This window comes from Falco naumanni, chromosome Z, assembly GCF_017639655.2.
Source record: "Falco naumanni isolate bFalNau1 chromosome Z, bFalNau1.pat, whole genome shotgun sequence".
Taxonomy (NCBI): domain Eukaryota; kingdom Metazoa; phylum Chordata; class Aves; order Falconiformes; family Falconidae; genus Falco; species Falco naumanni.
This window is the reverse complement of record NC_054080.1, coordinates 8,090,562-8,115,128: the sequence shown is the minus strand read 5'-3', so window position 1 is coordinate 8,115,128 and position 24,567 is coordinate 8,090,562. Positions and strand designations below refer to the sequence as shown.

General features: G+C 45.2%; 1 protein-coding gene across 1 annotated transcript in view; it reads left to right on the top strand.

Annotated features, from left to right (window-relative positions):
- Window positions 1–11,050: 11,050 nt before the first annotated feature.
- The window catches only part of ELL2 (elongation factor for RNA polymerase II 2), a 37,203-nt gene continuing 23,686 nt past the window's right edge, over window positions 11,051–24,567 (top strand). Inside the window, exons 1-2 of the mRNA XM_040580075.1 lie at window positions 11,051–11,179; window positions 18,853–18,900. Of these exons, the coding sequence (XP_040436009.1) occupies window positions 11,051–11,179; window positions 18,853–18,900 (177 nt within the window). The remainder of the gene's footprint in view (window positions 11,180–18,852; window positions 18,901–24,567) is intronic.

Genomic DNA, 24,567 nt, shown 5'->3' with positions numbered 1-24,567 from the left:
CTGTGAGATTTATTTCTGGGTTGTCCAGGAAATAGACAGCATATATGTGTGCATGTGTGCGTGCATGTGTGTGTTGGCTTTTAAATGGCAGCCTGCACACTTGATATTTCTATACATAGATATATCCAAGGAAGCGGTCCAACAGACTTCTGGGGACTGTACCAGTCTAATAGTCTGATGGAGAATTTGCCTCAGGATACTAAAGAAGCGCTAGCTGACAGGATGACTTAGTGGCAGCCGCTTATTAATTTTTCTACTCTATTCATTTTTGAAGCTCCCCAAGAAGCTGCTTTTTAGTTCCTGCAGCACTGTAGCAATGACATCCAGCAGTGTAAGCTGCGGAGTGGCCTAAAAGGGATGTCTTATAATAGGAAAGGGCTTGTGCATTTTTCTTTCTTGGAATTATTTGCAAAATAAAACCTCAGGCCACTTGTGAACATTTCAGTCTTTCCCGGTGAAACAGCCCTCCCTCTGCCCCAGCATACACACCACCTGGGCAACACGCATCACTCATGAACAATATCATTGTGAGAAATTCCCCTTCTGAGGACTGGTCGTTTCTTCATGATCATCTCACACTGTCTGGAGAAATAATTACTAATTAATCCCAGTGCGGTCTTCAATTTGGTGGCTTTCCAGCAAGAAAACTACTCCCAGAAAAGATAAATCATGTGTGAAAAAGTTTTCAGGATTAAGGCTAAATTAATTATTGCCAGGCACAAGAATACTGTTAATCCTAACTTCTTGTTCTCCAGTTTTGCTTCATAGTAAGAGAGACATTGTATAGTAGTTGCATTTTTGCATTTACAGAGTAACTTCCATTATAGGAATTCAAGACACTGCAAAGGTAGCTAAATCAGTATTACGTGCCAAAAAATTATGTTTCTTTCAAGTTACTGCCAGGAGCAGGAACAAAGCCCCAATCTTTTTGCTATTATATACTTGTATAATTGTAGCATCTACCAGCTCCTAGTCATAAGCCAGTTTTCCCTCACACTGAACATCACTGAACCCCTAGTCCCAAATTTGGCATTTTGTTTCTTTTTGCCATGAAACTGAATTGCCTTTGCCTCTGCTTCAGTCTGAGCCAAAAAGCATTTTTTTCAGGAGGTCAGGGGGTGGCAGGAAAAAAGATCACAGTGAAGTGAGCTGGTTTTGTTTTCTTTTGCGATGTCCTTATGGTCCCTAGGGTGATATCTGTTCCTATGCAGTCAACAGCAGCTTTCACAACAGTTTAAGTGGAATCAATAATTCCAGCCAACAGCAAATAATAGCGATACTGGTATGTGGCACTTTTCCCCTTCCTTTCTTGTTTTTGAGTGTGGACATTAATTTATTTTTTATTTATACAGTATAATGTAATCCACTGTCTAATGCAGTGGATCACATGGAGTACCTGATTTCTCCACCAAAACTCATGTCTTCATTTCAAATGCATGACAGAAATTTAAAGACTGGAAACTAATGTGGAAGGCAAACATTCCAAGTCATACTTAACTGTTCTGAATGAATGAATAAGCTTTACAGAGCAAATGTAAAACAAAACTAACTGAACATAAATAAGCTGCTTCCAGCAGTTCCAGCCTACATCTAAATTTAAACTTCTCTTCAATGAAGTAGAAAAAACTCCAAGCTTGCAATTAAAAGACAAAAAAAAAAAACCCAACCCAACCCAAACAAAAAAGGGGGGGGGGGGGGGGGGAGGGGGGCCGAGTTTAAAATACAAGAAAGGAAAAAAACATTTTAAACTGTGCAATGTAAAATTGGAAGGGGTGACTAGCTAACAATTACTTGATAGTATAAACAATAGCAAAGTGGGATGCACAACGCTAATTGTCAAAATTACAGTAACTGTGGTATTTTGACAGAGCTGAAGGTGTCTGAATGGTGACTGTGACTATTTCTAGCAAATAGGGTAAACAAATCTTATTACTACAGCATTTAACAGTGCTATTTGTAAAGAAAGCCAGTGCTGCATGCACGTACCTATTCCAAGAGCTGTATCTAAACATCCAGGACAATTTTACTTTTAAGAATGGTGCAGTGATAAAGAAGGTAAAAAAAAACCCTAAACATCTTGCTACCATACTATGTTACATATAAATTTATGGTTGCAAGTCTCAAAGAAATTATAGTCAGCAAAAACATGGCTCTAATTGGTTTAATGATTCTCTGTCATAACAGAGGCATATAAGACATGTATTATATTGGAAAGAGGCTGTATTTCTATTTATAGAATAAAATTACAATAAGGGCTAAAACTACAATAAGGGCTCAATCATATGTTTTAATAAGGAGTTTAGCAGCTGAACTCTTCCATAAGAAAGCACATCAAGGCTGGTGTCTGTCAAACTATGCAAAAGTAGTGCAGAGTAAAAAATCCTTCACATTCATAATTCTCTATATTTTACTCAAGCAATGAAACAAAAGATACCTGATATGAAGTATGATAAAAAATGACATAAAAAGAAATTTCATGAAATCTGAAAGCTTTTAATCGTTTTATAACCTCAAAATAAAGAGGAAAATTTGGAAAGCAGGTGTCATTCTCATGAGTAACAAAGTTTTACTTCTTACAGTTCGCTTTCTCAGTCCTGTTTTCCCCATTTTGGGAAAAGTACACAATTACAGTCTCTTTTCATCTCTAAAGACAAAAGCAAGTAGAGAAAGCAAAAGTTGTGTTTATTTTCTTCTAAGAACATTTGCCTTGTACTTAGCTATTTACAGAAAGTATAATCACCAAGAGTTCATTCATGAGAGAAACCAAGCATATTACAGATTATTACTCACACTTTTAAAGGGAATGGAAACCAAAGTTTAGGTCCATTCTTTCTACTGCTTTTCATGAATCAACAAGACAGCTTCTGATTTAATTGTATGCTTATTTTTAAGTCTGGAAATACTAGACAGGATCCAGGGATGCTGGGAAGATGATCAGAGCTGTTTGAAGGACTGAGGATGTGAAGAGACTCTTAAGGTGAGCTCTCTTCCACTCAGTGGGAAAATCTGCAGCAGGTAGCATGGCCCATGCTTCTGCACTCCCATGTAGTCACACTGGTGCATTCGTGGACAAGCTGACCCTTTAAGCTTGGTCTGGGTTAAGCAGAAGTATAGCCAAGAAAACACAAAAAGGAATGTTTGTAGTAGTCTCACTGCTCAGCCTGGAGCAATGCTGTCCCAGCGCTATCCCTTCTATCTAATATTAAGCAATAACTTAGTTAAAAATCACTAGGTAATTTCAGAGCACAGGCCAGCTTGTATTCAGCAGTTTGTATTGTTCACTTTTCCTCTCCATGCAAGTGCCAGGGTGCTGGCACCACCATACGGACACACAGCCAGCAGATACCGCGCTGTGCTGGCACTGGCTCTGCGCTGGCTGCTGGACTCCCCAGCTGGCTGTCCTACAGAAAGAAAACACCTCTTTCCTACATTGTTTCCAGATTTTATTTCCCTCAAATCATCACAGTGATTTAATGTTTGGGTTTAGTGTATTTCACCAGGGAGGCAAAGTGGTTTTGGTCCAGTGGATGTAGTATTGCACAGAGCCATGCAGTAATTCAGCTGAACTGCTGTAAACCTCTAGGACTGGGACATGCTTGTTTTAATTATATTTATTTCGACAGCAATTAATGTACCAAATGAGATGAATTTTCATTGCAAATGCACAAGGTTTCTAAACCACAGAGTGTGGCACATGAGCTCTTCTTCCTATTGCAGCTGCACAGAGGGAGAGCCACCTCCTAGATGGCTGGCTGCTCTGAAGTGATGCTCCTCCAACAGCACCGTGCCCGGAAAGCAGGGAGGGACAACCAACCTCCTTCTCTTTGAGAAACAGGAAAATGACCTCAGTCCAGGCAGGACCATTAAAAAAACTTAATTTGGGGCAAACACATCAATAACTGTCCCTACTGCCAGATTTTGTTCAAAGAAGGAAAGAGGGAAGGGAGCAGGAAAGAGACAAGGTAGCCAGACAAGCCCCACAATGTTGGAGGGACTTTAGGTGGCGCTTTTTGTTTTTGCATTTTAACCCTTTGCAACAGTGAATGAGGCAGGCAGAGTTCAGGTGTGGGAAAACCACCTGTTATCAGCTTCAGTTTCGGGTGCTGACGTGGTGCGCAGAGCCCCTCGTGTCACAGGCAGGTCCCCCCACAATGCCTGCCCGCTTCAGGACTGGGAGCTGAGGCTGGGGCTCCCACGTGGGCCCTGCACAGGGACGAGACACTCAGACAACAGCCTGAAGAGCAGAGGACCCCTCTGATGGCACCCAAAGCATCTGCCATCCAAAGCATTTGCCATTCAAAGCATCCACCATGGCTTTGGACCATTTTGTTGACTATGAAAAAAGCCCGTGCATGTATCATTTTACCCAGCAAAAACACCTTAACCAGCCAGGGAAACAGATTTCATGCCTTGATGACTGACCAAGAAAATGAATGAGATTTGGAAACAGCATGTTAACATTACCAACGCCGGACTAATTAAACTAAGTTTTCACAGCAGAGAGCAAGCACTTGATAGTGATTCTGCTTTAGACATACATGACTTTGGTTTACCTTTCCTCCCACAAACCCTTACATGCATATTGAACTACCAGCAGAAATGGTCTTTTGGAGTCACGGACTAAAACACACAAACATATATAAAACAGAGCAGCAACAACAAAAAATCTTACAGAACTTTCCGTGTACTACTCTGTCACTCTATTCACCTCCTTCAAACATTAATCATAAAGTCAACAAAGTTGCAAAGTCAATTTTTTTAATATTGATATTAAGTCAAATCATAGTTTCTTCCTATCTTGGCTGTATACAGAATAATTATCCTAGCGTCATCCCTTCTATCTCATAATAAGCAGTAATTTGGTTTAAAACCACTAGAAAATTTCAGAGAAGCATACACATTCATCCTTTTGCATCTGAAGCTATGCCTTAATAGAAGTACAGCATTTGCTTCAGAAATGTCAGACTGTCATGACATGATTACATTTCTGTATAATTGATTACAGAAGTGGATAATGTCCTTCAGCCAAATAAATTACTGACTAGTTCTCCTACGTCTTCATCCAAATCTCAGTTACCTTAGCAACTTCACGTTATCCAGGGGAATTTAAAACACATCACAGCCATGCAACTTCTGATAAAACAAAGGCAGCATGCTGTGCTGTATGCGGTGGGTGCTTCCATGCCTGCATGGCATGTTGCCAATACATGGACAGTGTCTATCCAACTAGTTCTTTGCCTACAACATGTTTTTTTCTTTAAGCAGGATAAAGAAAGGATTGTGTTTACAGGCAGGGAAGACTGCAGGAGTCAAGAATAACTACAGCATACATTGTGCAGGTATATCTCTGTTTCACAATTCTGCTGAATTTCAGGGGGAAAAGTAACAGTGATGATTAGTAGATTTAAGTTATCACAAAACATTTTTACATGCTTCTATATTTTCAACAGCATTTTGAAAACAGAAATCTTGCCTATGCTTTGATACATATGCCACAGAAATAAATACCATATCTATATTTACATGCATATATAAAATAAAGACCATACATGTGTGTGTATGTATATGTGTGTGTGTATATATATATTTAATACTTTTTTTTTTTTTTTTTTTTTTTTTTTTTTACTGTGAGGGCGGTGAGGCGCTGGCCCAGGCTGCCCAGAGCAGCTGTGGGTGCCCCATCCCTGGCAGGGCTCAAGGCCAGGCTGGACGGGGCTGGGAGTGACCTGAGGTAGTGGAAAGTGTCCCTGCCCATAGCAAGGGGGTGGGACTGGGTGGTCTTTAAGGTTGTTTTCAACCCAAACCATTCTATGATTATACATACATACATACACATATACATACATACATACATATATATATGCACACATACACACAGGCAAAAGCATAGCTTTATGACCAACAGAAAACAGCCATTAGCTTAAGACTGCATAAAGGTTACACAAAATAATTCTACTTTCTAAACACTTCCTGATCTTTCCTGTGCCTCATATAGACCAGTAATATACCTAAATAATTTGTTTGGGCAATTTGAAAATGGTTCACCTCTCAGTCTCACACAGGCAGTGAGTAATAGTAAAAATAAGTAGTAAAAAAAAAAATTAAAAAATTTGCAAACTCAACCTTGGCACTAGGCAGATGCAGAAGGCTGCTGTACAAAGGACTAGGATTGCACAGGAATTATGCACTGGACCCTATATGATACCTGTTGTGGGGTTCATGAGAAGGGATGAGGTTTCACTTTTTGACACAGTGATCCTGCGTAGAACAGGGGTAAGGGATACAGCTATAAAAACATGCATGTTTTTATACACACATACATATATAACATGTAATTTGACATAGCCTGTATGACAGACAGTATTTCACTAATTGACACTAATGTTTTATGAATGTAGGGAAAGAACCACTTAAGTGGTTAAGCAGATTAATAACTCAACACTGCACTGAATCTGAAAGCAACCTTTTGACGTTCTTGTAACTAATTTACTGTTGAAGACTACTGAAAACTAAATACAACCATTTCTCAGGTACACTTAAAGATTTTGTTCCCACTATCTCTGGAAGTATATTTTTAGCCTTCATAATGAGGAAATGGTGATTTTTCTTGGCAGACCACAAAATGGGCCTAAAACATTCACCTCTCTTCCAGCAGCATCAAGTGCCACTGTAGCCTCCATTGCCCCATAAACTACAAAGAGCTCACTACGCATTAAAGAAGGAACAAATAACGCGAACGGCCGCTTCGCAGCAGTAATTGGATGTTTTTCCCCAAATGCTGGCTACTTTATGTGTTTTTAAGTACAATTGTTAGAGGAAGTGCTAGATGTTAAGACCTTGAGGAGTCCTGTTTATCCAAGTGAGCCACGTGTTTCAGTAGGTTCAATTTTACAGCAGGAGTGTGCAGGACTGAAGCCATCTAAACTCTGGTTATAGTAACATCAGTTACCAAGCATAAACAAAGAAAACCCCAAAAACCCACAAGCTGGGTCATGGCAATCACCTGGGAGACCCAGTCTTACTGAACAGGAGCATGGGGATGTCCTACCAGTGACATTAGCGAGAGGAAGTTCATGTCAAAACCTTGTAGTTGTGAAAGTCCTTTGCAGTTAGTTGCCTTCATCAGGCTCCAAGCAGCCTGCCCTGCCTAGTGCTCCACAGTGGCACTTCAGGTGTGCTGAGCCACCGTCTGCTCATCCGCACAGGGGTCCGGAGGAACCCTTGCCAGAAATGGAAGGGTTTCCAAAGCATCGCTATCTCCTTCCTCCCTTCCTGAACAGAGAGCAAAGCACTGCTGATTTTCAGCAACAGCATCACAGGAGCAACAGCCCAATTCCTACTACTGGTCAGCTAAACCATGTGTCACAGTAGCGTGCAAGCTAACGCACCATATACCTTAAAAACATTGGTAATGAGTGTTCTTCAATTTTGTGCATGTGTGCACGCACGTAACTGCACTACAGCACTAAGAAAGCGCGAAGCATTTGTGCTCATTTCAGTATGGAATGAAATGCAGGCAAAGCAGTAGAAGGAAAGAAAATGGTCTGCTTTTATCTGTCACTTCCCTTTGGTTGTTGTGTTTTCTATAAGCATAATGGTGCACCTCTGAATCACATCAGTTTTTTTCCATATGCAACCCTGACTCCTTTCGGCACATACACTGCTCTGTCACACCTCACTAGGCAAGGGATGAATGACACTGTTGCCCAGCTACCAAGCTTCTTATTTTACAGCTCCTTTCTCCAAGCAGCTCTTCTACGGCAAAGCAGACTATGGAAGAGGAAACAGCATACAAAACTACCAGTATAGTCAGCTCCTCTCCTTCACACACTCTCCAGTTCAAACAGTAACAAAAATACCTCCCAAACTTCACATACATGTACTAGCCTCTGCCTATAGAAAGCCGCCATCAGGAAGAAGCAATAGTTTCAGCATTTTAAGATGAAATTGTATTTCTCACCTTGACAATTGCAGAATGCTGTATGAAAAAAAATCTAATCATCAGAAGATCTAGAAACTGCACAAATATTAAAGCTCATCCATGCATGGAATTTGCATTTAAAACAAGGAAGAGAAAGAAAAAAAGCCTTCTTCCATATCTACCTGCGCTGGTGGAAGAAATTATATCACTTGTTACTTGCCACCAAAGCAGGTTGTGTCAACATTTCTTAATTCACTTCTGCAAGATAAGCTTAAAACGATTTACTGTGAAAGAAGCCTCTGTCATTAGCCCAAAGGTGTCCACTTACAAAGCTGCACTGGTTTAAGTAGCTCAGCATGCAATCACACCTTTAATTAAAAAGGTTCAACTCCATACATTGGCAAGACCACAGGTTTTTCCCTACACAGGCAAGCCCTAAAGAGCAAAAAATACTGCAGTGTGGGGAATGCAAGGCTTCTGACTCCTGTGGGATGCACGCAGGGTTTTCTTCTGGGGGCTGTTTTCAGGAACAGGGCCTGTGAACTCATTTTGTGAAACCAAAGAGTGAGCTGCGGCACCATTATCAACCTGGTAAGCTGTCCATTATTTTTTTGCGAGTCTCGTATTGTATCCTTGTTCACTTCGATCCTGATAACAGGAGCTGGACTAGATCCTAAATTAACTGAATAACCAGAAATGTTTCATTTCCTACCAAAGATTATTTACATTCTCCATATTGTAACACATGAAAACTAACAGCAGAAAGAAAATCTGCAAGCAGGCAAAATGAGCATAAATTAAGCTTTGTTTCTGCAGTTGCTGAAAGGTGTTTATTTTTTCCACTGTAAAGCTTTGGCTTGCTTTACTAAAGCTCCTGGCTGTGTGTCTTAGAGCTGAGGTTCTCTCTGCTTTTCCTGGGGCTGTTGGCAAGGGGAAGATCTGCTACCTTCTTCCTGCAGTGATGTTTGGGAGCTTAATATAGGGGAAATGGATGGGAAAGTCTCAAAGTCAGGAGCTGAAGCAGACAGCTCTATTCTCAGTTTTTAATTCACCTGGTATCTAGAAATACAGAGAAAATTATTATACACCTCACACACACACCCCAAACAAAAAAACACCAACCAACCAAACAGAAGGAAAGCAAAAAGCAGAAAACTCTCTAAAGGGCTGAGCAATGGCAGAACATATTACAGGAACTGCAAGCTCAGAGGAGGATGAGAATGAAGGTACTGCCTCACTAATACCATGAGCTCTCCTCAAGGTGCTCACACAAACATTTTGCCTTCTACTTTGTTTTTGTACAGACTCTGTGTTACGACTTTGCTGTACATATTATGACCTGGTGAGAACTTCAGGACATTTTGAAGAAATCACTGATGTCTACCCTACTGGTCCCTGAGATGTTATTATTTATATAATAAAGTAGTTGTGTTAAGAAAGATTCACATTCCAGAGAACCAGTCTTGCAAAGAAACTTATATAGGCAACCTTGATTGCAACAGAACACTGCATAGACACACCTATTACAGTTATAGGACTTAATTAAGCCTTCCCTAAACACGAAATGATACAATATAGATAGAATTATGCATTATATGGTCAAGAGATTACCATTTAGTTCTCTTATTATTACGCATTTTGTTTACTTAGTTTGGCCAGGAAGTAACAACCATAAAAAGGTGAAGCCAAACAGGTAAGAAATGACCTGAAGAAAGGGGTTTGTATGAGGGTATGTGTGTGTATATCTATTTGTATATGCATGTATATATGTGTGTATATATACATATACATGCATATAGGGGTGTGTATATATATATATGCATGTATATACATATATCAGAAAGTTGTTTTGGTCCAGGGCAGTACAGAAGAAAGAGCAACTACTAGTGGAAGAAAAGAACAATATTGGTGGAGAAGAAAACCAAAACAGCAAATTACAATCTCAGCATGGCAGTCAGAAGACCAGATCAGGGCAGATACAGACATGCTCTTGAAGGTAAAGACAAGATTTTAATTTGTGACATTAAGAATGTGCTTTGGAAGATAACAGTCAATGCATTTTAACTAGTTTGCTTTTAAACCTTCACTCTGTGAAGAATGGACAAGGTTTTGGGTCATGGGGTTTTTTGTGTGCCGGCTGACTGAGATGAATTGTGGAGCCAGGAGTAAGATTGGGTACGGGGAAAATGAAAGCAGAACGATTTTAAGCTGCCTATAAAGTATTTCGCACGCATGTAAGTAACTTAAATGGCAACCTGCAGTCAGCAGAGGTATCAGCCTGTAATTTTGGCCAGCGCAAAACTGATCACCCTTGCACGTCAGCGCGGAGCACACGGGAGCCCCTGGATGCTGTCGGCTCGATCTTTTTAGGGAGCCGCGGGGTGCCGGAAGGCCCGGGGGCTCCTCAGACAGGACCCGCACAGCCGCGGCCCCGCAGCACCCTTGCAGGCTGAGCGCCCGGCGCCGGGCCAGCCGTGCCAGGGGCAGCGCGCCGCGGCCGCGCCCGGCGTTGCAGCTGCTCCGTCACCGGTGAGGCAGCGAAGGCGGGCAGCTGTCTGCGGCAGCACCCGGTGACCCCCGGTTCGCGCTGCAGCGCTGCTTCCGCAGCTCCAACGGCCAGCGCGCTCCTTTTTTGCTTTTTAAAAAAACACTACTTAGCGGTGGCGGTGCGGCAGGTGAACCGGCCAACCGGCCTGCGGGACCAGCACCGCCCGGCGCGCGGTGACGCCTCCGGAGCGCGCAGGGCACCGTGCCTCCCGGTGTCCGCACCTGCGCCGCCTCACTTTCCCGGCCCGAGGCCGGCTTCTCCCGGCACAGGGCGCGGCGGGGTTCCCCGTGCTCACCCTCAGGCCCGGCGGGACGCGCAGCCTCGGCGGGACGCGGCCAGCCGGGCCCTCGCCGCGCTCTCAGCGCTTAAACGACGGCCCGGCGCGGCCCGGCCCAACGGCCGTTTACCGAGACTGGCGCGCAGCGCGCGCCGGCCCCGCGACCCCGCCCCGCCCCGCCCCGCCCCTCAGCGGGGGGCTCCGCCCGGCCCGGCCAATGGGCGCGGCGCGGCTGCGCGGGCATGGCTGTAGCGCGCGAGCGGCCGGAGCGGCCGGCGGCGGCGGCGGTTGAGGGGCGTGTAAGATGGCGGGACTGAGGGACGGGGCGAGGCACGGCGTGTCCTGCGGGACGGGGAAACCGAATGTCAAGGTGCTGCACGTCAAGCTGACCGAGACGGGCCAGCGAGCGCTGGAGAGCTACCAGGGTGGCAAGGTGAGCGCGGCGGCTGCCGAGCCCCGCGGGTTCGCGTCGTTACGCCGCCCGTGCTCGGTGCGCATCCCGGCGCTCCTGCCTCCCGCCGGCGGTGGCGGCGGGCTGGTGCCGTGGGGACCGGTCCCCGCGCGTCGTGCTCCGTGGGCGCCGCGGGACGCAGCCGCCGCCGGCGGGGAACGGGTGCGGAGCGCCCGGTGGAAGTTGGAGGTCGTCGCACCTTCTCCGCGCTGCGTGACGCTTGGTAAACTTTCCGCAGCCCTTTGGCGTGCCGCCCGGCGAGCATCAGCTGCTTTGTCGTTATACCAGACGGACCCGAGCCCGCGTCCCCGCGCCGCGGGGCTGTCCCGGCGGGTGCAGCATCCCCACGGCGGGGACGGGTGCCCGTTGGGCTGCTCCGCCCTGGAGCCGCGCGCGCCAGGTGCCGTCCTTTGGAAGTGACTCGGGCGATTTGGCGTTTGCTCGTGGTGCCGGCGTCCGCGCAGAGAGCCTGGAAGTCACTAGGACAGGCGAGCTCCGTGCTCCCGGGAGGGGATGCTCTCCCGCCGGCAGCGGGGTGCAGGTGCGACGGGCGCGCCCGGCACCGGAGCACATCCCTCGCGCTCCGCCGGTGGGAGCGGGAGCGGAGAGCAGGTGCCACACGCGAGGCTGCGGTTTGACGTCCCAACACTTCTGCGCCTTTCAGCACTTGACGAGTTGGAAATTGTGCTGCCTGTAGTAAAAGTATTTTCTTTACTTGCAGGTATATGCGTCTCGGAAGAGGTTTAATTATTTCTGGTTTATGAAACAACTTAATTATTTACCTGTGTTTTTCGCTTTCCAAACCAGGATAAATTTCCAAGTTAGTGTAATTTTGCATGAAAAATGAGCAATACATGCCTAATCATCAGGATATTGCAAACTCAATAAAGAGCTATTGGTGGTCATTAAGATAAAAGAAAACAACTAAAATTCTTTTCCCTATTTGACTATTTCTTCATCTCCCTGACAGTCAATGACGCTGTGATTCTTCCTGCAGGTCTGCTTTCCGTAATCTCGCCCTGCTGGAGTTTGAATGTGCCATTTGAGCAGCGACAAGTGGAAGAATAATGGGACATAAAACCTTCGAGCTTTCTTACTCTAGCTTCTGGAATTTCTGGGTTTAGAAAGGGTCGTCTTTTAAACTCTTCAACCAAATCACACATTGCTAACTTTTGCACTGACAGAAAAACCTCCCGCAGAACTATTCAGGATGTGATCCTCAGTCACCTCGTTGCAGATGCTTTTTTGGTTTGTTTTATTAGTAGTTGACGAGAACGTTGGCATGAGGGGGAGGAAGGAGAAGAAATTGTCTCTTTCTGTTGTCTCCATTTTAGGTAGGTCTGGGTGTGATCTGCTAGCTCACCGTGTTTGTGCGGTGCCAGATGCCAGAGGAGGACAGGATTGATGGTCCGTATCTGGTGATACCTTCCCTCTCACTACCTTAATGTTCAGCTACCTTGCAGACCCATTTCAGTTCTGATGGTGCAACTGAAAAATTTGCAATGAAGACTTAAAATCAGCAATTAGTGATAATGGTGGACGCAGTGAAGGGAATGCAAGGAAGGTAACATACAGCTCCACTGCTGCCTCTGTTCTGTGCTGGGTGATCTTATCTGTGTAACACAAGTAATATCGCAAAGTGTGTCAGGATAACCCTCTGATGACCTGCTTACCCCATAACCTGTAGAACCTAGGGAGCATGTAATCAGGGTCTGTATACTTAATCACTTAAGGCTCAAATTTAAACAGTCTGCATAAAAAACTAAGTGCTTGCTCCTTGTTGTTAACTCTGCTAAGAATTTTCTTGGCTCGTGTGTCAGTTAAAACTTGAGAAGCAATTAAATTCTTACATTTAAAAAACATCTAACTTCACCTCCACCTTCAGAAACACAGGACAGAAATTTTATCTCTTTGGCAGACCTGATCTCTGCAGCTTAGTGTAGGTGAGAACAAACTCTGATTTCCTGCTCATTTTATGTGCTCCATCATCTTGGTCTGGAGTCGACCACATTCAGGTGACAGGACATTCTTGACTAGATTTCCTTCAACCATAGTGACCAGCATGCTTCAAGATCCCAGAGCATCGTCTGTGGCACTATTAATTTTGATTAAGGTATACAAGTATGGGCTTTGGCACCTGTGGTGGGGTGATGATGGGCAGCTGGGCAGTTCATGATGTGAGACTTGGCTTGAGAAGATGGGAAGATAAGCCCTAGGGAAAGAGAAGAGCGGACTGGGGTTAACTGGGAGTGATGGAGAAGACTGGGGAGAGAGAATGAGTGAGCAGTCAACTGCATTACCTTCCTGCGGAATTCCAGCCTCCTGTAGGGCACAGGACTGCCCTGGACAAGTCAGAGGTCTGGTATGAAGTGACTAAGATGTGTATCCTGTTTCAGATGTCAGGGGGTCATGGCTAACAAGACACCAGACTGCAGGAAAAACTTAGGGCAGCTAAATTCTGTCATAGCAAATATGATGGCCTGATCATAGTGCTTCACCTGCACCATGCACAGGTGATCAGCAGAGACACAACTGAGCTGTGAAAGTCCAGGGTGGGATTTTGAGATGGCTTGGACAGGTTTGAGGTTTCCTGACTCCTGAAAGGGGAAAGTCCTATTCCACTTCTTTCCACTGGAGCAAACTACCCATTTAACTACTTTTTGGGGAACATCATCTTCTAGGTTAGCAAGCTGAATGAGGGTCCGGAAGAGACACACAAGTGCTGGAGGAAATGGGTAGAGAAAGGAGCTTGACCTTCCTTTTTCAGACACGTGAGCTGTTTAGCAGCTGATGGCCATGTGACAAGAGTAAAACTTTGTTATCCAATACAGCTAAGTAAATCTATTTGTCAGCTTCCCTACGAGAGGCGATCCTGCCTTCTGAGCCAGCATCTCCAACCAATTTCCCTCTCCCAAGGCTGCACCTGTTGAGCCCCAGGGCTGCAACCTCAGAGCTGTGGCTCCAGGAGATGGGGTGAACTGATGAGGTGCACCAGGGAGTCCCGTTCCCCTCTGCATCTGCACGCTGCTTCTGGTTACCTGGTGCTGCTGCTGGTGCTGGCAGTCTGATTTTGGCACCAGGCGGTCGAGTGCTCCCTTTGGCAGCATCCCTCATGCAAACTGCTGCTGCTGCGCACTGGTTGTGGGTAAAGTGAAGGGAACCAGGAGCTACAGGTGAGAATATCAAGTGCCAGTGAGTCTCAGTGGAGATCAGAACTTCTGACTTTTCACAGTTGACCCCCAAAACTGGCAGGTACCGCAGATCATAATCCTGTCTCTCTTTTACTGCTTGTTAGATGGTCGTAATGCCTGCTTATGGTGAATAGAGGATAAATGCACTGGTATTTGTGAAGCACTCTCTGTGTAACGATGAGTGCTGTGTTTCTAGGGTTTATACAATAACCAAGTTGCACAGCCGTGTGCTAAGTTTTTTACAGTGTTTTGGGTTTTCCTGCTCACTTAACACTGTCTAGATTGTATGAAGACATGGTGTATTAAAAAAAAACCCAAAAACCTACACAACAAAAACCACACCAACAAAACAAAACTCCAAAACTAATTGGGAGGATTAGGAGCCACCTAAGGAGATGAATCAAAACTAATCAAGAGCCACCAAAGCAGGCTAAATTCCCATTACATATCCATATCCATGTATCAGAATGACTGTGCCGCCCCACAGCATGGTTGTTTCAATATACTATGCATTTGGAGGTCAGAGCTGGTGATCTGAACTTCATTAAGTGCAGCCTTGCTGGCTGCTTTGGCTCCTTGGTCCTTGCAGCTGTTGGCAGGCCTGATGTGACCGATGTGCTCGCTGCAGTGTTTACGTAAGGAGGGATCCTCTGTGGCAGTGATAACACCATCTGTAGTAATTCAGTGGACTTTTTCACTGCAGGTAGTCTTTCTTCCCTATTTTTTCTTCTGCTTGTGAGGAGTTCCTCAGCATAAGTTGCGCTCGTTGACACAACAGTGCTCCAAACTGACAGATAACTTTTTTGGGCTCAGAGGGTGGCTGTAAACGCCGAGGCTGAAAAGAGGAGGAGGGGAGCAGGAAAATCCTTAGGATGGCATTGCCAGGGAGCACCAGTACCTTGTTCTCGCCTCCTATGTAATACATAGCTCTTTAAAAATTATCGAAGCATATGAAAAATTTTATTATACATCACGGTATCTAATGTGCTGATATGAAGGCGTCTTCTGCTCACTCGGAGTCAGCATGCCTGAAAAGCAGTATATAGTTAGCTTTATATGCAAGAGTGATGCCTTACAAATATTGAAGTTATTTGCCGTGTGCGGTGTGTGCGTGCAGATCTTGAGTCTTGTGAGCAGATGCAGTCCCTGCCCAAAGACTATTAAGCAAAATAGTGGATTTGGATAAGAAAGCTGGCTAGGTCTTGAGTTCTTGCCCTCCACAATTTGAGATTCAAGACCTGACTGTCACAGCTCCTCTTGTGATTTTTTTTTTTTTAACCAGTCTTGTGTAGGAGAACATTTGTTATCTTAAATAAAATCTTCAGAGGCAAATAAAGAGTAGTTACTTAAGTGAAGTGTGCCTGGAGCTGTTTGTAACTTGGTTTTCAGCTGAGTTGATACCTGATTATTGCTACTCCTTAGCCCTGCAATGTGGATGTTGCTCCAGCTGTTAAGGGGGCTAACAGTTTTTTCCACGATCACTTCCTTGGGCTAACTGGGTGGGACTCTGGAGTTTATGCCCCAGGTGTGGGATCACAGGGTTTTCAAGTTCGCAGTGTTTCAGAAGTGTTGGGCTCACCTGGCCAAACTGGTGAGAGTGGACTGGGAAAAGGTGTCAGCTGACATGTTAGGTGAGAGGAATGATGTGCAGAAAGGGGTCTGGCTTAGCAGTGGTGGAAGTGAGCCCACCTCTGATTTCCCCGGTTGAGTCAGTTCTGGAGCCAGTTTCACCTAAAGTTTCAGGTGTGGCTTGGAGAAGGTACTGAGATGTCACAGCTTGGAGGTGATACTTGGATTTTTCAGGTGATCAGAAAGTGATACTGAGGAGCTCCAGAAAGACCTTGCCAATCTGGATCACTGGCAAAAAAGGTGGCATATGGTTTTCACCATAGGTAAAGTAACATGCAGGGGAAAAATAAGCTCTGTATAACATGAAACTTGGAATGGGCAGTTGCAATTACAGGCTGAGAGATCCTGGAGTTGCTGTTTCCAGTCCTTGGAAGTTGTTTGTTCGGTGTGCATCACTAGCCAGAAAAGCTAGCAGAGTGCCAGGCACCATCTGGGAGGGTGCTGAGTGGTGGAGAGGATCGCTTTGGTGCTGTGTAAAGCTCTTGGGCCCCCACGTTTTGAGTCCCCTGTACAGTCCTGGTTTGTGAGGGATGCAAGGGAAGAGAGCTGTTTTCTGCTTACCTGCCAGCGGGTAGGTGAGACCTTTCTGCCTGATGCCCTGCTAAATTCAGATTATTTTTTTAAAAGGCATTTTCTCACACTGAAGCAGGGGAGCCAGCTGGTTACACCAGCACAGTTTCTCCAGGTCAAAAACCAGCTTGTGTCAAATTCTGTGAGCTGCTGTGAGAAGGTGATGGCTGCTGTGTGGTCCTGTGCAACCGCTGCATCACCTGTCTGCCTCAGTGTTTTGTGAAGTGTCTTCATATGTTCATTTCTGTGTGGAACATTAAACTTTGTTCTGGAAAACCTCAGACAATGTTTAGGACTCGTAACTGTGTGCCAGACTTTGCACGTGTAACCCATGGCATTTGTAAAGGGAGTTTACTTGTATGTGCTCGTTAGGCAGACAGGTCAAAATTCTGCTCACTTCTAAAACTTCCTGGCTTTAAGTCAGGAGGTATTGCGGAGCAGACAAATTTGCAGCAAGCCGTTTCAGGGCTTAAGGTTGCCTGTGTTATCAGCTGCTGCATAGCTTGAGATAGCGTGTAAGCCTCCAATCACTGCAAGCCATGCACAGGGATTTGTGAAGACCCCACTGCCAACCCGTGTGGGGACGGCAGCTCTCCAGTGGTATTATTTCTGCCTGAGCCCCGCTCTGGGGTTTTGCAGCGTTGGGTGATGCTCGCAGGTGACATGGAGCACCGGCGAGGCTCCACTTCGTTGTGCGCTCCTGCTGCCCCCTCTCTGCAGGCTCCAGCGCTTGCTGGCACCCGTGTGAGCGGCATCAACTTGTCGCGCAGCCCAGCGGGGGCAGTTTTCTGCTGGACGAGTGAGAGGTATTGCTGCAAAAGGGCGAGGCAAGTGCAAGTCAAGGAGGAGGAACCTGTGGCTGGAGGGAGGGGACAACAGGGGCTGGATCTAGCTCACCTTTCCAGTGATGCCGAGTCCTGAATAGCACCTAAATGTTAATCCATAAGCACTTCTTTTGCTGGAATGAAGTCTGTATTCATTAGGATTTAATCTTTTGGTGCAGCTTGTTTAGTGTAAGTGTTTGCAGTGGGTTGGCAAACTCCCTGTAACACTCTGTGGACAAAGCCGCGCAAATTGAGCTAGTCAGCATAGCTGCCCTACGTTTTTGTGTCCAGCAGCATAATTTCAGGATTCAGTAAAGCTGAGCAAAGTCAGCATTGCTACTAAAATGGGATATTCTTATCAGTGAGCTCCTGCTGGCACTGGTGGTGTTGCTGTTTGGGCTGTGCCAAGGAGCAGATGTGACCAGGAGCCAGCTTGTGAGAGAGAAAAGTAGTTTCCAACTGGCAAGCTCCTTGATTTTTACTTTTTATGTCTTCATGGGCTGTGGTGTCAGCACAGAAGCAGTGCAGGTCACTTCCAGCCTTGCAGGTCAGGAACAGGCTGCACTTGGTGCTGTGCAATTATAGAGACAGGGTGCAGGTGGCTTTCATTATTTTCAGCTGTGCTTCCCGTGGCAGCTAAGTAGCTGAAGAGGTGAGGATTGTTTGGGTAAGATCTGAAGTTTTTTAGGGCCAGTTCGATTGTACTGAATCTCTTTTTCGCCAGTAAGACGCTTAGTAGCTGAGGTTAATTAGCTTAAGAGTGTAGGAGAAGAAGAGGGGTGTTATCCCCTGCCTTCCTGAGGTCGGCAGGGCTGTCGGCGCTGCGGGGAGCACACAGTGGTGCCGTGGTGGGAAGCCTGGTTTCCACTGGCAGGACTGGTGCGTGCATGGGGGGCCAGGCAGAGAGCAGTCATCTGAGAAAGTGGGAAGCGATGGAGGCCTGAGCATTGTCCTAATGAGGAAAGCCGTTGTTATCAAGACCTTTCAAGTAGGCTGGTTGCCTGTGTTAATCACTTAATTCGTTCCTGAGTTGTGTCTCCAGAAACAAAGCCAACCCCAATCCGTAACTGAGACAAGAGGGCAGGTGGGGGAAGCATGCTGCTTGGGACTCCCATGTTTCAGTGATACTTTGGGCAGGGAAGGGGTTGTTTTTCCTTTCAGTGCCAGCAGATACTGTGCACTCTGTGGCATTTTCTCAGACTCCCATGGTCCCCCAGTGTCCTTGCTGGCCAGGATAAAACACAGGCTCTTGGGCTTTTCACCTAGAAGAGAAGAAATCACAGGTGCTGCGAGGAGCCCTGACCTGATGGGTCTGCACCATGGTACAACTGGGAGGAGCCCTCCGACTTGCTGTGGGCACATCACCTTCTCTTTCTGCAGCCAAAAAACTTCTGCACAAGTGCAGAGGTTTGTCATTTTACTTATTTTCTTTCTTTTGTAGGACCGTACTTCTTCTCAACCTTCAGTTTGTTTCCAAGGGTCTCAAGGAGTGAGTATTTTGTAGTCTTATATAGGAAAATAAATGCAGTGTAGATTAACCACTTCTTTAAAAAAATAATCCTATTAAAAAAAATCCTACAGATGTTCTTAAGATCTGCTTAATGCTGGATACGTTTTGGTCTATATTTACTTAAGAGCTGTGGCTGAAAGTTGAAGAGAGTCATGCTTTAGGTATGCTTTGTTATCTTTTGTCATCATTTAGCTTAAATGTGAAAGCTGTGGGAATAACTTGTAAGTCATCAACTGAGCAGTGCAGATTTAATATTTTAAAATGGACTTCAGGTGGTTGGTTTCAAGGTATGAGGTAGGACTGCAGTTCTGGTGGGGCAGGGTTTTGTATACCACAGACTACTGATGGTTCTTGACCCTTTTCTGAAACTCTAATAGAACAGAATATTTCAAGCCTATTGAAGGAAAATATAAGGAAATGTAGCTTCCTAAAGGCCACAGGTCCTGTTAAGCAATCAGGAGTGCAAATTGCAGAACTAAAGCTGAAGGTAAAATTTGATACAGGCTGTGGGGTCTCTATAAATCAAATGATTTTGGGTTTAATATTTGGATTTTAAAAGATGGCTAAAGACTCATTTTTAAACGCTAAGGTATGGATTGTGCCTTTTGTGCTTAATTCAGATCCATTAACCGATCCAGTTTTCCATGCAGCTGCATGGTGATTGTGTAGAGATGGCCAGGAATGGATGGGATAGGTAAATTCCATATGCTGGTGTGAGGAGGTACTCCTGCCCACAGGTGTGAAACTACAGCCCTGGTCCAGCATCCAGTTTGGCTGAAGGGTGCTCAGATGCTGGGAGAGTCACATCTATAACAAAGCTACTTGTGTAGACAAAAGTCTCTTTAACACTGCACTTGTTAGAAAAACCTTTCTCCTTATAGCTTATTCATAGTTTAAACTATACTGGCAAATATTTCAACTATAGGGGCAAAAGGATTTCCTTGCTAGAATGAATAACCATCTTAGCTAAGAGAGTCAGCCAAAATAGGTGTACGAGAAAAGAGTGGCTGGGAGCACAGATAGGTTTGAATCCCTGTTGCCATCAAGAGGGAAGTCATACTTGCCAATTTGGCTGGGAAGTGGTCCAGTAAAATGGCCTGTGCAGCCCTGCTGGCCAGCTTCCTGACCCGCCAGCTTCCTGACCCACCAGCCATGGGAGCAGGTGTGCGAGCACTGCAAGGGAGGGATCCGGAGCCCACTCCAAAATAAGCTCTGGGAGTATAAGTAATTAACCTAGCTGTTAATGTGAAGTTCTGCAAGTAGTATGCTGTGAAAGAATAATTACCAGCATACTTTATCTACTCTGAACCCTCTCTCTGCAAAAAATCATGTGCTGCTTTCCCCCGTGTCTCTAGTAGCAGCTTTAAAGCAGTGGTGTATGATGCTTGAGGTGTTACTAGGCTGTGAGAGACCTTCTTTTTCTGATTTAAAAAGTCGGGATTTTATCAAAAGGTGTCAGAATCTGGGGGTCACAAGACTGCTGGAGAGCCAAATGTTAACTCACAATGGTGTCACCCTTGTTTTTGTTAAACAGTTAATTCAGGTCTGTGCTTTTTCATGATGAAACTCAACAGTAAAATCTGTTCCCATGCTCTATAAGATGGAAACATCTGCAGGGACTTTGCTGCTTGCTGCAGAAGCAATAACCTCTTACGGTACTTTTCCAGTCTGTCCATAATTAAGGAAATGCAAACCAAGGAATTTATTGCAGGAGATTCCTACATCCTAAGTCTCTGCAATAAGGAGAGGAATTTAAGGTCATTAACATAGATGTTAAATTAAAACAGGGCACGTACTACTGTACATAGAGCAGGAGGGAAATGGTTAACTTGTTATTTCTGTATATTGTGCACCATGTTCTGAGTATTCCCATAGTACACAAACTGCGTGGTGGAGGACTGACCTGGCCCTTTGAAAGGCCTTCCTTCCTCTTCTGGACTGGTTTCCATTTGGTACTTTCCAGAGTGAAGAGCTTTCAAGGTGTGTTTGTCAGTGCCAAGGCTTTGCAGGTTACCTCTGACTGCAAGACATGTCCTTAAATGCTGCTGAAAACAAATAGTGATTTTATTTGTCTCTTGAGAGTACTTCCTCTGCAATTCAGGCAGCTATCTAACTCCCAGGTGAGGATAAAACAGTAGCCAGCGGGGGGGGGGGGGTAGGCTGCTTTTTTTTTAAAAAAAAGATATTCCATCTCTACACATTCTAGTCGCAGTCGTCTGTGGATGATGGGAAGAGCTGGAGTGGAGAAATAGAGGTAGCTTTCCAGTTTTCTGGCTTGGAGTGGTCTAGAGTTTTGTGTTAAATGTGGGAATTGAGAAAAGAGCCTTACACTAGCAGAGGCAAGGGAGGAGCTTTTATTTCATGTGTGTGTTTAACAAGAAGCTGAGATTGGTGTCAAAGGGGTTCAAAAGTCACTTTGCACAAAAAAAAAAAAAAAAAAAGGCAAGCCAAATTTATTTCTCTTGTACACTAATGCTGTTCTGAAGAGATCTGAAAAGTGTTGGAAGTATATAGATGGTCTCAGGAGGCACAATAGCAAATCGAATGTGGTGGTAAGATGGTTTGCATTTGGTATGATAATAAATTATCTCTGTGTGCTGCATAGTTAACCTTTAGATGATCTTCAATACCAGAACCACTGAAACCGTGCTGGAACAGTTTGCACAAAGCATGGCTAAGAACTCCGTGATTTGTGTATTCATAAAATATCTGTGATTGTTGAAAAAAACATTTGCACCAGAGCACAAGTCAGACTCTGAGAAGGAGAACTTTTCCTCCTGGAACATCTTACTCCCAAACTGTATGCACAGTAATGTCTGCAGATAGCCAGGATAGCTGGAGGATACCGAGGGACTGCAAGAAATGGACCGTTACAGTGATACAGATTAATTTTTAAGAAATACCTTGAAATTAAACATTTTGGAGTACATCTAGGCATCCTGCAGAACATAGCAGCTGTGTTGCTAGATACAATAGCCCTGAGGAACTTGAATATTAGCAATTGAATTGTCATGCAGTAGGCATATACATACAGAAAAGAAAAAGAAAAAAAAAGTCTGCTTATACTCCAGTGTACTTCTGCAGTGATACTTCAAACAACTGCACCTTCCCTGCTGTGGCTTGTGACCTGTACTTTTAACTTTGCCATGTCCTGCAGATTGCAAATACATTTCTGATATAGAGACAAGCTTTGTGAAGCATGTACCATACTCACAGCTGGGAACATCCTCGATCTGCTCCTGCGATGTACAGGTATCCAGGCTGCTGTGGGGCAGCCGCCACGATCTCTCCTTCCAACAGTGAGTGTACAAAACCAGTCGCCCAGTTAGGGAAATTCAGCAGCCTGCTGAATCCTCCAGCTCCAGTTTAGGGACAGTTGTTGCAAACCTTTGGTCCCTGCCCTGGAGGAGGGTGCAGCAGCATGGGTGTCAGCGATGGCTGTTGCAGCCCCCGCTTTTCTGCAGCAGGGTGGTGACAGATTCCTGCTGGTTGGCAATGAAACCACCAGGGTGGCCAGCGCATGGGTTCACACTGGTGAACTGATGCATAAAGGCGAACTGCATGGATTTGGGGGAGCAAATGTTAATTTCTTGGGGAAAAAGGCCAGCAAAAAAATAGGAAGGAGAGAGGCAGAAGAACTGAAACTAAAAGAAAGTCCTTCTCCCTGAAGGTTGTCCATTTGTCTACAGGTCAGCATAATAGGTAAAACATATACAATTGCAATGTTTTTTTATATAGCAAAATATTTCTTTTTGCAAGGCAGCCATGTGTAGTCACATTTTTTCTGTAGAAAGGCATCTTTATTTCCTTTTTGAAAGGGATATTGGCCGTTTATGTCCTGTAGTGCAGATTTAACAGAGGAGGAGGACATTTAGTACTTGAAGGAAACAGCATTTTGCAAAAAGATTGTCACTTATTGAAATGAACACACAAGAAATCAGCACTGAGATTTTTCTCATGTTTAAGAGCAGTTTTTCAAAGTTTCAAATTGGTTGAGTAAGTTTCTGGAGCACTTTTGTCTCCTTGAAGGTGCAGGCTGGACCCTTCTGCTGTAACGCAGAGGAGCAAAATTTAGGGTCAGGAGCAAGCTTAACTGGGCAGAAGACACTGCAGCAAAGATCCAAATGATGCTATGGCAAAAATTGTTCCTTATGGAATTTGTAAAAGTGGAAGTTAGATGAAACATGGCAGAGTGTCCGGGCTGAGCAGAAGAGTGCCTTTCTCCAGTAGCAGGGGTTTGCCTTTTGGCATTGCTCCAAAGAAACTGTGAACAAACTTCAGCTTAGAAATGGATTAATTGGAAATGTCTCTCAAAAAAGTAGTCGGAGCCTGACTTGGAGGGCCCTGCAAATTTTATTTTTAAAAAATCCTTTAGTCCTGTTTTAGAGGCTTGTGGCGTGAGCTGGGTGCTGGCATGGCTGCCCATATAGGGCTGGAAGCAGATTCCAGCTCAGGCTTGGGAGCAACCAAATCTTATCCTTAAAGGAAAGGCTGTGGGGGAAAACCACTTGTGCGACGGCAAGATTGAAATGATTCTGAGAAGAGGCAAAGGAGAAAGAGGGTTTAACACAGCTGCTGAGCAGGCACCTAAGAAACCAGGGCTCATATTAGCCTGATGATGTGATGCTGTACAGTGGAAGAACAAGAGGAGTGGGTAGATGTGTTTAGAAAGAGAAGAGATTAAGTGACTCGGACTTGGAGAGCGAAATACGTCAAGCCTGAATTGAGGGGTATTCTTAACAGCACACAGTATCAGTGAGAATGATGGAAAAGAGGAGGATAGAAGTGACAAAAACTACAAGCCAGAAAAATTGCAGTGAGTCCACACAGGAGCTTCAGGAGAAAATTATGAGAACTACTTCTGCGTTGGAGAGGCAGTGAGGATGATATGTCAGAGTGAGAGAGGGTAATGATAGATCCGGAAATCAGTCACCAAGAGGAAGGGATTAAAGTCAAGAGTCTGAGTTGTTCTAGTGTGCATTCTCTATTACTAAGTGCTTTAGTAAGAAATGGCAAGCCAGTTTGAGGGCGTAGAATTTAAATTAAAATTAGGAAGAAATTCTCCCCGTGAGGGCGGCGAGGCGCTGGCCCAGGCTGCCCAGAGCAGCTGTGGGTGCCCCATCCCTGGCAGGGCTCAAGGCCAGGCTGGACGGGGCTGGGAGCAGCCTGCGCTGGGGGGAGGGGGCCCTGCCCGGGGCAGGGGGTGGGACTGGGTGGTCTTTTTCATCCCCCCCCAGTGCGAACCATTCTGTGATTCTGTGATTTTGAAGCAGGCTGCAGAGGGTCAAGAGCACTTCATACTTGTCCTGAAGTGCTCCAGCTGGGGCAGTAGCAACACTGGGGCCAGGTCAAAGCACAGAACCCCACTCTGTGTATGTGTTGGTCCAGCGTGCTGGTGCATGCATAAGGGTCTGCAGCTGTGGGCTTTGCTGGGGAACCTCCCCCAGTAAAGGAGTGAAAGGCAGGAGGCAGGAACACGGTACTCCTTTGTGCCACAAAGCACACTTCTGTTGGTACCCTCACCTCCTGGCTCTCCCCAGGTTGCACACATGCTTGACTGGAGCTTGCCAGAGTTCATCTGAGTTTGTTTTAAGTCTTGAAGGTTTTTTTCTTCCTTTTTTTCCCCCTTCTTTTCAGTTAAAAGTA